At 37.9% G+C, this 15,819-nt stretch overlaps 1 protein-coding gene across 1 annotated transcript in view; it reads right to left on the bottom strand.

The window, feature by feature from the left end:
- snd1 (staphylococcal nuclease and tudor domain containing 1) overlaps positions 1 to 15,819 on the bottom strand; it is a 187,280-nt gene that overhangs the window by 160,453 nt on the left and 11,008 nt on the right. Inside the window, 4 exon segments of the mRNA XM_016500237.1 lie at positions 9,912 to 10,002; positions 10,368 to 10,474; positions 13,213 to 13,371; positions 13,792 to 13,883. Of these exon segments, the coding sequence (XP_016355723.1) occupies positions 9,912 to 10,002; positions 10,368 to 10,474; positions 13,213 to 13,371; positions 13,792 to 13,883 (449 nt within the window).

Genomic DNA, 15,819 nt, shown 5'->3' with positions numbered 1-15,819 from the left:
CTGCCGGTACGAGACTCGAACCCGCAACCTTTGGGTTACGAGTCCGACTCTCTTAACTATTAGGCCACGACTTCCCCATAAATGGTAAAGGCCCAGACACACCAAACTGATATCAAATAACTAGCGGCAATGAAAGTCAACTGTGGTATCACCTAACATTGCCTGCATCTCAGCATTTGAACAGACTGCAAAGTTTACAGCCAACAGACAACACATACATTCTGAACCTGGATATCAAATAACTAGCGGCAATGAAAGTCAACTGTGGTATCACCTCACATTGCCTGCATCTCAGCATTTGAACAGACTGCAAAGTTTACAGCCAACAGACAACACATACATTCTGAACCTGCGTGAGAGGAAATAACTCTACATACCAGCAGGTGGCAGTAGGCTATATTCATCATTCAATAACAAAAACTCCAGAAATTAGTGCCAACGATACAAAACACTGCAAAAACTGGGTTAACAGACGCTTAACGGAGGCCCGACAGTTAGCTTGATGTGTCTGCCTTAACAGTACGCGTTTAAAAGTCAATACTGGAAAAAAGCCTTTGGGATGGTTGCATTTTAGATTTAGCCCACTTGCAACACAACACCTATAGTTATAAAAGCACTGTGTTTGCAACATTTACCACATTCAACAAGTTGTGAAAATTCTTCGCCCTCAAACTGCCTGCAGTGATCAATGTTTTTGTACAGACTATGATGTTTTCAGCCTGTTTATTTATTGAATATTTGTCAGTCACCCCAATATTCATGAGTGATGTCGAGAGTGCGCGAGTAGGTGTTAGAAAGAGAACGAGAGGTGACGACCAAGTCACCGCTCCACTAGGAGGACAAGAGAGACTCAATTGTTGCCAGAGAAACATTACTGTACTCCGCCACGAGCCTTCTGCAGTACAAAAGCAAACAGCTGCAAACAAAACACTTCTGCCACACTGTTCTCAAAAGAACAACCCTCCTTCTCTCTGATTCTCTCAGCCGACCACCATTACCTCACCATTTCACTCATATAAGACCATGAAAGCGAGCCGACGTGGAACACAAAGGAACTGAGAGAAAGAGAGGGTGGGAACGGTCCATCATTTTGTTTAGAGGAAAAGAAACAGGAAGAGGATTAAATTGAGCACTTAGAAGTGTGCCAGAGCATTTGTTTAGCAACAGATCTACTAAAAAAAACAAGATATTAAAGGTGCAGTAGGAGATCTTGGAAAATGCTAACTTTAGCCTGATAGCACTGAAATCGAACGTCCCACCCTCCCTGCAATCGCCGTTCGAAAGCCACGCCCCCTGAACGCATTTACGCTCACAGACCAGAATACCAGAGACAACATTACTACAATAGGTTACATCAGCGGTTCCCAATTCCAGCCCATGTTCCGAAGTGAAGTAAACTTAAACGGATTTCCCCTGCTCAGGGAGTAGGGAGCAATGAACACTGTGTAGGGATCATATCAATCGGAACACAGTTCATGCATGTAGCTCACTTCTAACGAGCTAGCACGAGGACTGGATTAACCGCTGGGCTACATCATGCGTCATTCACCTGTGAGAAAACTTTAAAAGTACTACAATACCAGGAAGGAAGATCGGGTTGTTGCTGTTTGTCTGCCATTTGCGCTGTCTGCACAGCATGCATGAACGAGCTGATGACGTATCCTGTCTGCGCGAACCCGGCACGCAGAGGTATGATAATACATACGCTGACAGGCAGGTAGGAAAGCATATTAAAACGCTCGGACCGAGCAATTGTAAAAAATACAATTGCTTGTCCGTACAAAAGTTACCTCCATGATTTGGGGTGTTGTGGGTAGTTGCAAAAGCTCTGCAATTCAGTCTTGAGCATTTCTATGTAGATACTAGGTAGTTCATAACTGGACCAAGTCAGAAGAGTACATCCCAAAGTAGGGCAGCATGATTAATCAAAATAAAACTATTTAAAATAATAACAATATCAATCATTTATTATAATACAATAATAAAAACAACAATTATTATTATTGAGTGAAATTGATAAATAAATCAAATTTTTGCCCAAATGCACAACTACCTAACTAACTAACGGACTGACTGACTAAATAAATATTTATTTTCAGGATTACAATCCCATCCCAGCCCAATCCCAAAGTCTGATAGCTTGAGTCTCTTCTTCATTTTAAATCTATGGGATTTTCCATTGTCTAATCACTCAGAAAAGTACAGAGAGAAAAGACAAGCAACGTGAAGAGACTCCTGAGGTTAAAACTGGCAAGTGCCACCACTGACATGCAGGTTTGTGACAGAATCATGTTACATTAGAGCTGATAAGACTCGCCAGACCATGCATTACATGTGCGGGCCGCATCTGTTGTGTACATGGACAAACAGTCCAAGACGACAAATGTCACAAAAGCTCTGACGTTTAGAACCACGTCTGAGTATATCATATCCATGTCATCTTATATGATCATCAAAGTTATTTAACAGAGGAGTCATTGATGTGGAAGATGACTGGCGTTTGTGCGGGTCTGGGTAATGGATCAGATATAATCAGACCTGAACAGGCAGAGGAATACCTCAAAAATACATGCATTATCTAGATCTGAGCAAATGAAGACAAAATTACAGTCTTCAGAGGGACGTGAACAGGAAAGGAGGATGATATGAGCAGAATTACAACACAGACTGACAAATCGTCTGGCTTTGCTCTGAATCTTCAGCCTGGAAATTAAACAGATCACTTGCAAAAACATTCAGCTGGATGCTCGGCAGTGATACGGCAGAGAATAGCACGGTTTATGTAGGTGTGTGCTCCTAAATGCACTCAGTCCCAAATCAACCAGGTCACCTGAGCAAATCAGTGCTTTTATTTTTATATGTGGTAGCAGCTGAGCAGAACTGGGAACAGTAAGAAGAACATTTTGCTGTATCATTAGCAGTCATACATCAGCGGTTCCCAATTCCAGCCCATGTTCCGAAGTGAAGTAAACTTCAACGGATTTCCCCTGCTCAGGGAGTAGGGAGCAATGAACACTGTGTAGGGATCATATCAATCGGAACACAGTTCATGCATGTAGCTCACTTCTAACGAGCTAGCACGAGGACTGGATTAACCGCTGGGCTACATCATGCGTCATTCACCTGTGAGAAAACTTTAAAAGTACTACAATACCAGGAAGGAAGATCGGGTTGTTGCTGTTTGTCTGCCATTTGCGCTGTCTGCACAGCATGCATGAACGAGCTGATGACGTATCCTGTCTGCGCGAACCCGGCACGCAGAGGTATGATAATACATACGCTGACAGGCAGGTAGGAAAGCATATTAAAACGCTCGGACCGAGCAATTGTAAAAAATACAATTGCTTGTCCGTACAAAAGTTACCTCCATGATTTGGGGTGTTGTGGGTAGTTGCAAAAGCTCTGCAATTCAGTCTTGAGCATTTCTATGTAGATACTAGGTAGTTCATAACTGGACCAAGTCAGAAGAGTACATCCCAAAGTAGGGCAGCATGATTAATCAAAATAAAACTATTTAAAATAATAACAATATCAATCATTTATTATAATACAATAATAAAAACAACAATTATTATTATTGAGTGAAATTGATAAATAAATCAAATTTTTGCCCAAATGCACAACTACCTAACTAACTAACGGACTGACTGACTAAATAAATATTTATTTTCAGGATTACAATCCCATCCCAGCCCAATCCCAAAGTCTGATAGCTTGAGTCTCTTCTTCATTTTAAATCTATGGGATTTTTCATTGTCTAATCACTCAGAAAAGTACAGAGAGAAAAGACAAGCAACGTGAAGAGACTCCTGAGGTTAAAACTGGCAAGTGCCACCACTGACATGCAGGTTTGTGACAGAATCATGTTACATTAGAGCTGATAAGACTCGCCAGACCATGCATTACATGTGCGGGCCGCATCTGTTGTGTACATGGACAAACAGTCCAAGACGACAAATGTCACAAAAGCTCTGACGTTTAGAACCACGTCTGAGTATATCATATCCATGTCATCTTATATGATCATCAAAGTTATTTAACAGAGGAGTCATTGATGTGGAAGATGACTGGCGTTTGTGCGGGTCTGGGTAATGGATCAGATATAATCAGACCTGAACAGGCAGAGGAATACCTCAAAAATACATGCATTATCTAGATCTGAGCAAATGAAGACAAAATTACAGTCTTCAGAGGGACGTGAACAGGAAAGGAGGATGATATGAGCAGAATTACAACACAGACTGACAAATCGTCTGGCTTTGCTCTGAATCTTCAGCCTGGAAATTAAACAGATCACTTGCAAAAACATTCAGCTGGATGCTCGGCAGTGATACGGCAGAGAATAGCACGGTTTATGTAGGTGTGTGCTCCTAAATGCACTCAGTCCCAAATCAACCAGGTCACCTGAGCAAATCAGTGCTTTTATTTTTATATGTGGTAGCAGCTGAGCAGAACTGGGAACAGTAAGAAGAACATTTTGCTGTATCATTAGCAGTCACACATGCAAGGCGCTTCACTGCAAGCTGCCAAGAGGGATCTACAGCCCAGATCCATGACTCCCTCTGGTACTGCAGCCCATTGAACGTGACAGGGAGCTACTGCCACCTACAGACCATGACTAGAATTACATCAAAAGGACACCAAGAAGTCAGAAAACATTTTTTTTTTTTTAAATGGACCTAATATTTGAATGTACATCTTATCAACTTTACAGTGCCGTTTTTTTTCTATACTTCCTCATATTGGTATATTTAACATTAACATCAAAACATTAAAAAGGTGGTGCCATGGTAATTAGTATGGTACTTCTGATACATGCCAAAGTACTAAATGATTTTCATATTTACACTACCATTCAAAAGTTTGGGGTCAGTAAGATTTTATGTTTTTGAAAGAAATGTCTCATGCTTATCAAATCAGAAAAAAAAAAATTAATCATGTAATAATGTTATTACAATTAGAATAACCATTTTCTTTAAAATATTTTAAAATGCTATTTATTCCTGTGACGACAAAGCTGAATTTTCAGCAACCATTTCCTAACATGATTCTTTAGAAATCATTCAAATATGCTGATTTGGCGCTTAAGAAACATTTCTTATTATCAATGTCAAAAACTGCACAGTGTAATTCTTGGAAACAATAATACATTTTTATCAGGATTCTTTGATATATAGCAAGTTCAAAGGAACAGCATTTATTTGAAATATAAACCTTTTGCAACATTATACGTCTCACACTTTTGATAAATTTATTGCTTCCTTGCTAAATAAAAGTATTACTTTTTCAACAACGAAAAAAATCTTCCTGAGCACAAACTTTTCAACAGTAGTGTATATACCATGCTATTTACATTGTATATTTTTGTAAAATTTTAATTTTTGTAAACAGATCTACTTACAGATCAAGTTTATAGTTTCCAATCATCTTTAAATTAAAATAAACTAAGTTTTTATTATAGGCAAACTCTTTTTGAACACATGTGAAGGACAGAAAATGCAAACCAATTAAAACAGCTAGACCTGTATGCCAGGACGGAGAAACAGCTTACAAATACTTGCCATTCTGCCTTTGTCGGTAGCTTTTTCTCATGAGTCTCTCTCTCTCTCACACACACACACACACACACACACACACACACTCACTTAAACACACTCGCGCACAATTTCAAAGTATATCTTCTTTCTCTCCCGGCTCAGAGAGATCTGAGGCAAGCTAAAGCTCATATAAATGTTTTATTCTTCACTTCTGGTATTTTCTGACTCAGGCAAAAACACACTTTTGTGTCTGCGGATTTTGAAACTAATTCTGTAAGCAGATTGCAGTGCAACACCTTTACATAACCAAAGGCCAAGCATGAATATTTTAAAGGTCTTGAAGTTCAGTGAAACAACCTTACTTATAAAATAAAGAAACTTTCTGCAAAAGCACAGTTGCTGTCTTAGGAGAGAGAGAGCACACAGTGTCAACATATCAATTAAGACCAGGCGGCAGCAGTTTAAACAAAGTTAACAAACCTTATTGATGTGGTAATATCAGCAGCACAGCCACTGCAAAAAGTAACCTAACACATTCTTCTTTAAAGGGGTCATATGGTGCGATTAAAATTTTTCTTTTCTCTTTGGAGTGTTACAAGCTCTTGGTGCATAAAGAAGATCTGTAAAGTTGCAAAGACTAAAGTCTCAAATCCAAAGAGATATTCTTTATAAAAGTTAAGAGTCAACCATTCCTACCTAAAACGGCTCGTTCTAACACGCCCCCACATGTCTACGTCACGATGTGGAAAGATTAGCATAACTCCGCCCAAATGTTCACGCAAAAAAAGAAGGCGTAACTTTAATTCTTGCTGTTGCCGCCACTGCCATGTTGTGGAGTCGCTGTGTGTTTCGTTGTGAAAGCGAAACTACTTTGTTTGGCCTTCCAAAAGAGGACACAACTAGAAATTAGTGGTTAAGTTGTATTTACAGCAGAAGTTTCAGAAAGGCGGGGCATAGAGGAGAAACAATAATGTACATTATATGGAAAATAATGTGTTTTTTTTAACCTTAAACCGCATAAACACATTGCATTACACCAAATACACAAAATAATGTTCTTTTTAGCAACAAATCATTCAAATATGCTGATTTGGCGCTTAAGAAACATTTCTTATTATCAATGTCAAAAACTGCACAGTGTAATTCTTGGAAACAATAATACATTTTTATCAGGATTCTTTGATATATAGCAAGTTCAAAGGAACAGCATTTATTTGAAATATAAACCTTTTGCAACATTATACGTCTCACACTTTTGATAAATTTATTGCTTCCTTGCTAAATAAAAGTATTACTTTTTCAACAACGAAAAAAATCTTCCTGAGCACAAACTTTTCAACAGTAGTGTATATACCATGCTATTTACATTGTATATTTTTGTAAAATTTTAATTTTTGTAAACAGATCTACTTACAGATCAAGTTTATAGTTTCCAAATCATCTTTAAATTAAATAAACTTGAATAATCTTTAAATTAATTAAAATTGATTCACTTTGCACACACAAAGCAGCCAGTTGAAATATAATTTAAAATGTTATTATTATTATTATTATTATTACTACCATTATTATTATTATTATTAATGGCAAACTCTTTCTGAATACATTTGAATGACAGGAAATGCAAACCAATTAAAACAGCTAGATGTGTCCTGTATGCCAGGACACAGAAACAGCTTACAAACACTTGCCATTCTGCCTTTGTCAGTAGCTTTTTCTGTTGAGTCTCTCTCTCACACACACACTCACTTAAACACACACACGCGCACAATTTCAAAGTATATCTTCTTTCTCTCCCGGCTCAGAGAGATCTGAGGCAAGCTAAAGCTCATATAAATGTTTTATTCTTCACTTCTGGTATTTTCTGACTCAGGCAAAAACACACTTTTGTGTCTGCGGATTTTGAAACTAATTCTGTAAGCAGATTGCAGTGCAACACCTTTACATAACCAAAGGCCAAGCATGAATATTTTAAAGGTCTTGAAGTTCAGTGAAACAACCTTACTTATAAAATAAAGAAACTTTCTGCAAAAGCACAGTTGCTGTCTTAGGAGAGAGAGAGCACACAGTGTCAACATATCAATTAAGACCAGGCGGCAGCAGTTTAAACAAAGTTAACAAACCTTATTGATGTGGTAATATCAGCAGCACAGCCACTGCAAAAAGTAGCCTAACACATTCTTCTTTAAAGGGGTCATATGGTGCGAATAAAATTTTTCTTTTCTATTTGGAGTGTTACAAGCTCTTGGTGCATAAAGAAGATCTGTAAAGTTGCAAAGACTAAAGTCTCAAATCCAAAGAGATATTCTTTATAAAAGTTAAGAGTCAACCATTCCTACCTAAAACGGCTCGTTCTAACACGCCCCCACATGTCTACGTCACGATGTGGAAAGATTAGCATAACTCCGCCCAAATGTTCACGCAAAAAAAGAAGGCGTAACTTTAATTCTTGCTGTTGCCGCCACTGCCATGTTGTGGAGTCGCTGTGTGTTTCGTTGTGAAAGCGAAACTACTTTGTTTGGCCTTCCAAAAGAGGACACAACTAGAAATTAGTGGTTAAGTTGTATTTACAGCAGAAGTTTCAGAAAGGCGGGGCATAGAGGAGAAACAATAATGTACATTATATGGAAAATAATGTGTTTTTTTTAACCTTAAACCGCATAAACACATTGCATTACACCAAATACACAAAATAATGTTCTTTTTAGCAACGTCATATGACCCCTTTAATCTTAAAGTCAACATATGAGATTTATTTCAAGAATACTTGAAAAAGAAAAAAAAAAAAGAAAAAAATCTTACCGACCCCAAACTTTTGAACATTAGAGAATTAAGAAAGAAAAGCAGGTCAATTTTGATTTCATGTTCAATCTTATGTCTCTTTCAGACTCAACTGTTTTAACATGCGAGAAAAGCAAATAACCCATAAAGTTATCATTGTCTTATTCTTTCCTCGTGCATTCTAGGCCAGGGACGTGAAAGCAGATATTCAGTGGTAATTTAGGGGGAGCGCTGAAGACTGCAGCTGAACAGAACCGCTGAGACGGCCCAAGGCTGACTTTACAGAGTATGCAAAATGAAATGAAAACCTGAGACCTGAAAGGCCTGCCTCGCTGACAGACACAATAGAGAACAAGGCATCAGGGAGACGAGTACGTCAACCGCAGTCAGCACTTTAAGAGACTGCGGTGCTCCAATATTCTTCAGAAGGCCCCATGATAAAGGGGTTTGAAGAGGAGACAGAGTGGAGACGGTCATTTGTTATCATGCTGGGAGCTGGTGAAATGTCACGCTTTGTCATGCTGGTGTGGAAGCGTTGACCTAAACTCTGCCGACTTCTCCTTATGTTATTTTTAGATGTTCTAAGTGAAACAACCCTATGTCTAGAGATCAAGGGTTTGGCCGAAGGGCTTGAGGGCTGAGTTTAGATCAACATGTTTTATTGACCTTCAGTGAGAAACATCAGAAGCACTTTTGAAGAGTTCAGAACTGCAACACCATCTATACAAGAAATTAGTGGTGTGACGGTTCAGATTTCTGTTTTGTGGGTCAATGGCAAGAACAGGTAAAGAATAAACAAAAAGTTTCAACGTACACTCTCAGAAATAAAGGTACAACAGCTGTCACAGGGGTGGTACCTTTTCAAAAGGTACACTTTTGTTTTGTACCTATTAGGGTCTAATATGTACAATTTAAGTACTAATATGCACCTTTAAGGTACCAAAATGGACCCTTTAGGTTCAAATACGTACCTTTTGAAAAGGTACCGCCCCAGTGACAGCTGTTGTACCTTTATTTCTGAGAGTGTACCAAATCCTTAAATGTTTCCTCTTGGTATTCATGTTGGTTTCATATGGTTTAGAAACACATAAATCCTTTTAATTTCATAACTCAAAAATGTCATGTGGTGGAGCCATTAAATAAAATGTTTTTTTTTTCTTTTAAAAACCTAAATATATGTGAATGTACACATCTTAATTACCAAAAAAAAAAAAAGTTTACTCATGAGGGTCCACAGGGGTCCACTCTATGACCGAATTTCCTGTTTTGAGAATTTTTGTTGCCGTTTGCTCCTCATTACTTTGATTTGTTTTATTTTTGGTTATTTATAATATTTTAATGTTGTAACTAAACAGAAGTAGCAACAGATAATTTCTTCCATATTATGACATACATTTCAATGTAACAGATTATCAAAAGAAATAGGGCTTTTAATGAGACTTTCTGCATTCGTTTTGGCTTTCATTATTTTTATTTAATTTATTTTAGAATGAAGGAATTAAGCTGGATAAATAATCATCATGTTATTGACCCTTGTATCACCATAAAGGCTGCACAGATTGAAACAGAATATGTGAGTGAACAAAAATTCACCTTTGCTACAAACTGTCTGTCCTTCTGGTCCAGATTGGCTGTGGGAGCTACATAGTCCTTCCAGATTCTCACTTTACGCTCTTTCGCTGATCTGCAGGGTTTGGGGGAGAGAGATAAGGCATTTCACCAAAATAAAGCACAGCATAAAGGACAGCCACATATGTACTTAATTGGATTAAAGACACAACCTTGTGTGCTCCTATCATATTTCATTGTGATTGTGTCTAATGCTTCAGTAAGCCAGCAGGTGGGCATCAGGGCAGGTGTTCTTGAACGGCTATGTGATAAGTTGCCACATTTGCTAAACTATTCTGCTGAAACATGAAGTAAGAGCAACCCGCGACAGTCTAAACCATTTAAAAAGCTGCTCAGTCTGATCCAACAGCCCAAAAGTCAGGCTTATTTGAAATTAATAGTGAACTAGGGCTGACGACTGTCCAACTGACAAGCACTGACCGTTCTGCTGCTCTGAGTTTCTCAGCACCCTGGGTGTACACAGCCATGGACCAGTCCACACAACGTGCAAAGCCTTCCTTCAACAGCAACTCTGTGATGTTCCCATTCTGTAATGACCACACAAACAAACATGTTAGGATATCATGTTAGCTTATGAACTTTATAAGAAACTGAGAAAAGAGAAAGAGGAGGGGAGGAAACCTACAGACTGACAGTGTGAAGCTTTGCTGGCATTATCAACAGAAAGAGACCACTAAGGTTAATGTGTATAACATTGTTCATGAGCAAAATATCCTCACACGGATTATGACACGGATTATGTCTGACACTCTGATTAGCAAGAACTTTGACACAAGGAGGCTTTATACCTGCGGTTTCGCAGTGAATTAATTAAATTTATCAATGATTCTTGGCACTGAAGGGCCTGTACAACAAACATGTGCATAATATATTAAAGTCTGGACCTGTAGATCCTCCCACATTGCCACAGCATGCATTACAGCCTTGGTGTTTACTGAATTATACAGACTAGGGATGCCAAAAGTACCAGTATTTCAGTCTTTCAGTTTTTTTAAAGTTTATTTGAATGCTTAATATTGTTGTTAAATATCTCCGCACTGTTTACTTCATTTACATCTTTGATTTATTGTTCTGTGATCTATTTTTACTTTGTTCTACAGCTTGTAATATACAGCTTGGTTCTTAAATTTTCTAACTAACCATTTACTTGTCTCGAATAACTGTTTGAGGGAACAATGTTCACTTAAATAAATTTGCATTATTTCTGTTGTGGTATCAAACCTGGTATGCTTCCTTTCCCTTAGGTATATACATTTTGATAGTCACTGTCGTTGTGGAATGATAAAAACGGTGCATGCTGGCTGAAAACTTTAAACAATGATAGTGACGATTTATTTATATCAGGTATTGTTCGAAAAACAATAAGTAACAGACCCCTTTTCAGTTAATAAACAATGTGACGTTTTTCTGTGGGCAGAGCTTAGGTGGAGGCAGAAAGATTCCCCTGACCGCTTCACTAACTCTAGCTATGACGTTTTGTTAGCTTGTTTTTTTAACAATGAAAATCCAATTTTAGCTGAATATGTAAGGTCACTCACTGTCCGTGACAGCGATTGTTATTTGACGTTTAACTACAGCTGTCGTCGGTTTTTTGTCTGGCAATGGCAGCAGGTATGTGATCAAATTTCAAATTGGAGCCTGTACTCCGTCGATTCTGGCACCCAACATCACAACAAGATGATTTTTTAAGCTCCTTATATAGCCGAATCTCTACTGGCTTGAATTGGTCGCCTCCAGTTTTCCCTCTTTATAAGAAACTGAGAAAAGAGAAAGAGGAGGGGAGGAAACCTACAGACTGACAGTGTGAAGCTTTGCTGGCATTATCAACAGAAAGAGACCACTAAGGTTAATGTGTATAACATTGTTCATGAGCAAAATATCCTCACACGGATTATGACACGGATTATGTCTGACACTCTGATTAGCAAGAACTTTGACACAAGGAGGCTTTATACCTGCGGTTTCGCAGTGAATTAATTAAATTTATCAATGATTCTTGGCACTGAAGGGCCTGTACAACAAACATGTGCATAATATATTAAAGTCTGGACCTGTAGATCCTCCCACATTGCCACAGCATGCATTACAGCCTTGGTGTTTACTGAATTATACAGACTAGGGATGCCAAAAGTACCAGTATTTCAGTCTTTCAGTTTTTTGAAAGTTTATTTGAATGCTTAATATTGTTGTTAAATATCTCCGCACTGTTTACTTCATTTACATCTTTGATTTATTGTTCTGTGATCTATTTTTACTTTGTTCTACAGCTTGTAATATACAGCTTGGTTCTTAAATTTTCTAACTAACCATTTACTTGTCTCGAATAACTGTTTGAGGGAACAATGTTCACTTAAATAAATTTGCATTATTTCTGTTGTGGTATCAAACCTGGTATGCTTCCTTTCCCTTAGGTATATACATTTTGATAGTCACTGTCGTTGTGGAATGATAAAAACGGTGCATGCTGGCTGAAAACTTTAAACAATGATAGTGACGATTTATTTATATCAGGTATTGTTCGAAAAACAATAAGTAACAGACCCCTTTTCAGTTAATAAACAATGTGACGTTTTTCTGTGGGCAGAGCTTAGGTGGAGGCAGAAAGATTCCCCTGACCGCTTCACTAACTCTAGCTATGACGTTTTGTTAGCTTGTTTTTTTAACAATGAAAATCCAATTTTAGCTGAATATGTAAGGTCACTCACTGTCCGTGACAGCGATTGTTATTTGACGTTTAACTACAGCTGTCGTCGGTTTTTTGTCTGGCAATGGCAGCAGGTATGTGATCAAATTTCAAATTGGAGCCTGTACTCCGTCGATTCTGGCACCCAACATCACAACAAGATGATTTTTTAAGCTCCTTATATAGCCGAATCTCTACTGGCTTGAATTGGTCGCCTCCAGTTTTCCCTTTGTTTTGCCTCCAGCTAGCGCTGTGACGTAATTGTGACGTCAGCACTAAAAGGGTCTATAGACAAACTGCAGGCTATCGTACTCGATGCGACCGAAACAAAACAAAAACAAAAAAGCAAAGCAAAACATAAAAGCAAACAAAAACTCCTCTCTCTGTATTGCTTGCTTTCCAGGTTTTCCAACCGAGAAAGTCCATCTCATGCACTTTAAGATTTTGGATCAAGACTAAATTGCTCTAGCCTAAATCTGAATTAGGAGGAGCACTCAAAAACTCACATGGTTTACACTTTTGTTCAACTGCAGTTATTAGAGATCAAACAGAAAGCTGGTCTGGAATGATGTGGCTTCATACCGGATGCAAGATGGTCCCCAGAATGACTTGGTTGGGACAGGACTCCAAAATGATCTGCACATCTCTCTGAAGAAGTCGTGACTCCGTGAAGAACTTTGCCTCTGCTGAAAAAGGCTCAGGGGTCTCGCTGCCATCTGCCTCCCGTTTAAACGTAGGGCACTGGAGACACAGATTTTTCATAAACATTACACGAAATATACATTGCCTGAAATCTACTGGGAAATACTAAGAAACAAACCCCAGAAAACAAATCACAATCATCCTTTACAAAGAATGTAAACCCTTTCCTGAAAAGTCACTGAGTGAAAACTCTAGTTCTACCACTAACACACTTAATTTAGCACAGTTATGGAGTTAATTTTTTCATTATTAGTAAGATTAAGCAGTAAGATGGTCTACTGAATTCATGGAACAGGTCTGGTCTAAGAAAACCTAGAGGGAGTCTCTCAAGGCTACCCATCAAGAGATACATAGAAATGAACTAATGAGAAACTGAGAAATATTGGTCTCAAGGGTTCTGCTGAAAGAAATTGGGTTTATTTTATTCATAGAATTACATAGAGAAGGACTGAAACTCACCTTGATTCCAGACAGCATGACTGTCACCAGATAGTAGTCGGGCAGAAGCAGCGCCCGTACTATGCAGCCATCACGCACATGTTCAATAATGGCTGTTTGGATATATGAGAAAAAGATAGAAAGAGAGAGCTAATGAAGTACAAAACTTGAAAGTGTAATCTAGATTCTGCTTCTGTTTCACACAATTAAAATTACAGTAACCGTTCAAAAGGGGTCACCAAAAAAAAAAAAAAAAAGACTATTTTGCTCACCAAAGCTACATTTATTTGATCAAAAATACAGTAAAAACAGTAATAAAATATAAAGTAACATTTTTATTTTTATACATTTTCAAATGTAATTTATTTCTGTGATGACAAAGCTGAATTTTCAGCATCATTACTCCAGTCTTCAGTGTCATATGATCCTTCCAGAAATCATTCTAATATGCTGATTTGGTGCTCAAGAAACATTTATTTTCAATTTTGAAAATATTTGAACAATTTAGTGTTTTTTCAGAATTCTCTGAAGTTCAAAAGAACTGCATTTATTTAAAATAGAACTCTTTTAACATTATAAATGTCTTTACTCTCACTTTTGATCAGTATAATGCATAAAAATCTCACTGACCCCAAACTTTTGAATGGTAGTGTACAAAATTAAACACCATAGTTTGTGGTTTAAGAAAAAAATAAAACCATACTGGTGATAGAATGATAAATTACAGCATGATGAACTCTCTCTTCAACTATTTTAATATTTAAAACTAAGACAATACAGCATGTTAATTTGATTCTAACTTTGTTTTTCCAATTCAAATTGTCAGAAAGTTCACGTGGTGTCACAGCATGTGGGTAGCTGCCAGTATGTAAACAGGCCTCTCCAGTTCTGCATGGTACTCACTTTTGAAGAGAACATGGCATGTTTAAAAATTACTTGGCATTACTGCACAGCAAGAGATGTGAAATAATTCGATAAGAAGGTGAATCACAGCCACGCTTGTAAGGGTCATGTGGCCAAGTGTGTTTAAATTCAATATTCCAAACAACGTCGCAACTTTGACTTCTGATTAGCATCTAATAAGCTTGTTAGCGAAGAGGGGACACGGGGCACATTTCTATAGCATTTAATGACTCAGTTGTTCATTTGCAGTGAGCTGGCTAGCCTTCTGATAGAGGTTAACTCATCAGGGTTAGTATTCAGTTTAAATAGGAGAAATGAGCTGTGTGCAGAGCTGTGAAGAGAAAAAAAAAGGGCTTCTGGAAGAAGAGCGAGACATTACACCAGAGAGAACTGAGTGTTTTAATGTGCATAATTTCAGCTTTTGTCTGAAGAAAATGCACGCCATAATTTTAGAGTGTTCTGGGTGAAAAGAAAACAAAGTCTTTATGGTATTATGGTCCCTAAATATGGCACCAGTACTTCCGGTGTGACTTAAAAATTAATATACACTACCGCTCAAAAGTTTGGGATCAGTAGGTCTTGTAATGTTTTTTTAAAGACGTCTCTTATGCTCATCAAGGCTGCATTTATTTGATCAAAAATACAGAAAAAAAAAACAGTAATCTTACAAAATGCTATTACAATATAAAACAATGGTTTCTATTTTCTAGGGGTGCTCCGATTGATCGGCTACCGATCATAATCGGCCGATAATCACGTTGGGATGATTGATCGGCGGTCTCTAAAAGGCCGATCTCAAAAAAACGATCTCAAGCTGATGACGCCTCCGTGAGAGGTTTGGCACGACATGCAGCGGCACCGTCTCAGTCTCTGTCCGGCGCAGGTGAAGTAATTATAATGCTGAAGGTGAGGTACCTTCATATTTCTTCATTAAATAACACAGGCCCTGAATAAATGTCTAAAAATCCTGATTGAAGTATCACTATAAATAGTTATAAATTATAAAAACAATGCTTTAAAGAGATCGGTATCGGCAGATACTGCTTTCTGTGATCAGCGATCGGCCTCAAAAATCATGATCTGAGCACCCCTACTATTTTCATATACTTTAAAATATAATTTATTTCTGTGATGCAAAGCTGAATT

This window comes from Sinocyclocheilus anshuiensis, unplaced genomic scaffold, assembly GCF_001515605.1.
Source record: "Sinocyclocheilus anshuiensis isolate Anshui unplaced genomic scaffold, SAMN03320099.WGS_v1.1 scaffold346, whole genome shotgun sequence".
NCBI lineage: Eukaryota > Metazoa > Chordata > Actinopteri > Cypriniformes > Cyprinidae > Sinocyclocheilus > Sinocyclocheilus anshuiensis.
The sequence above is the reverse complement of the archived record's forward strand: the minus strand, read 5'-3'. Positions and strand labels throughout refer to the sequence as shown.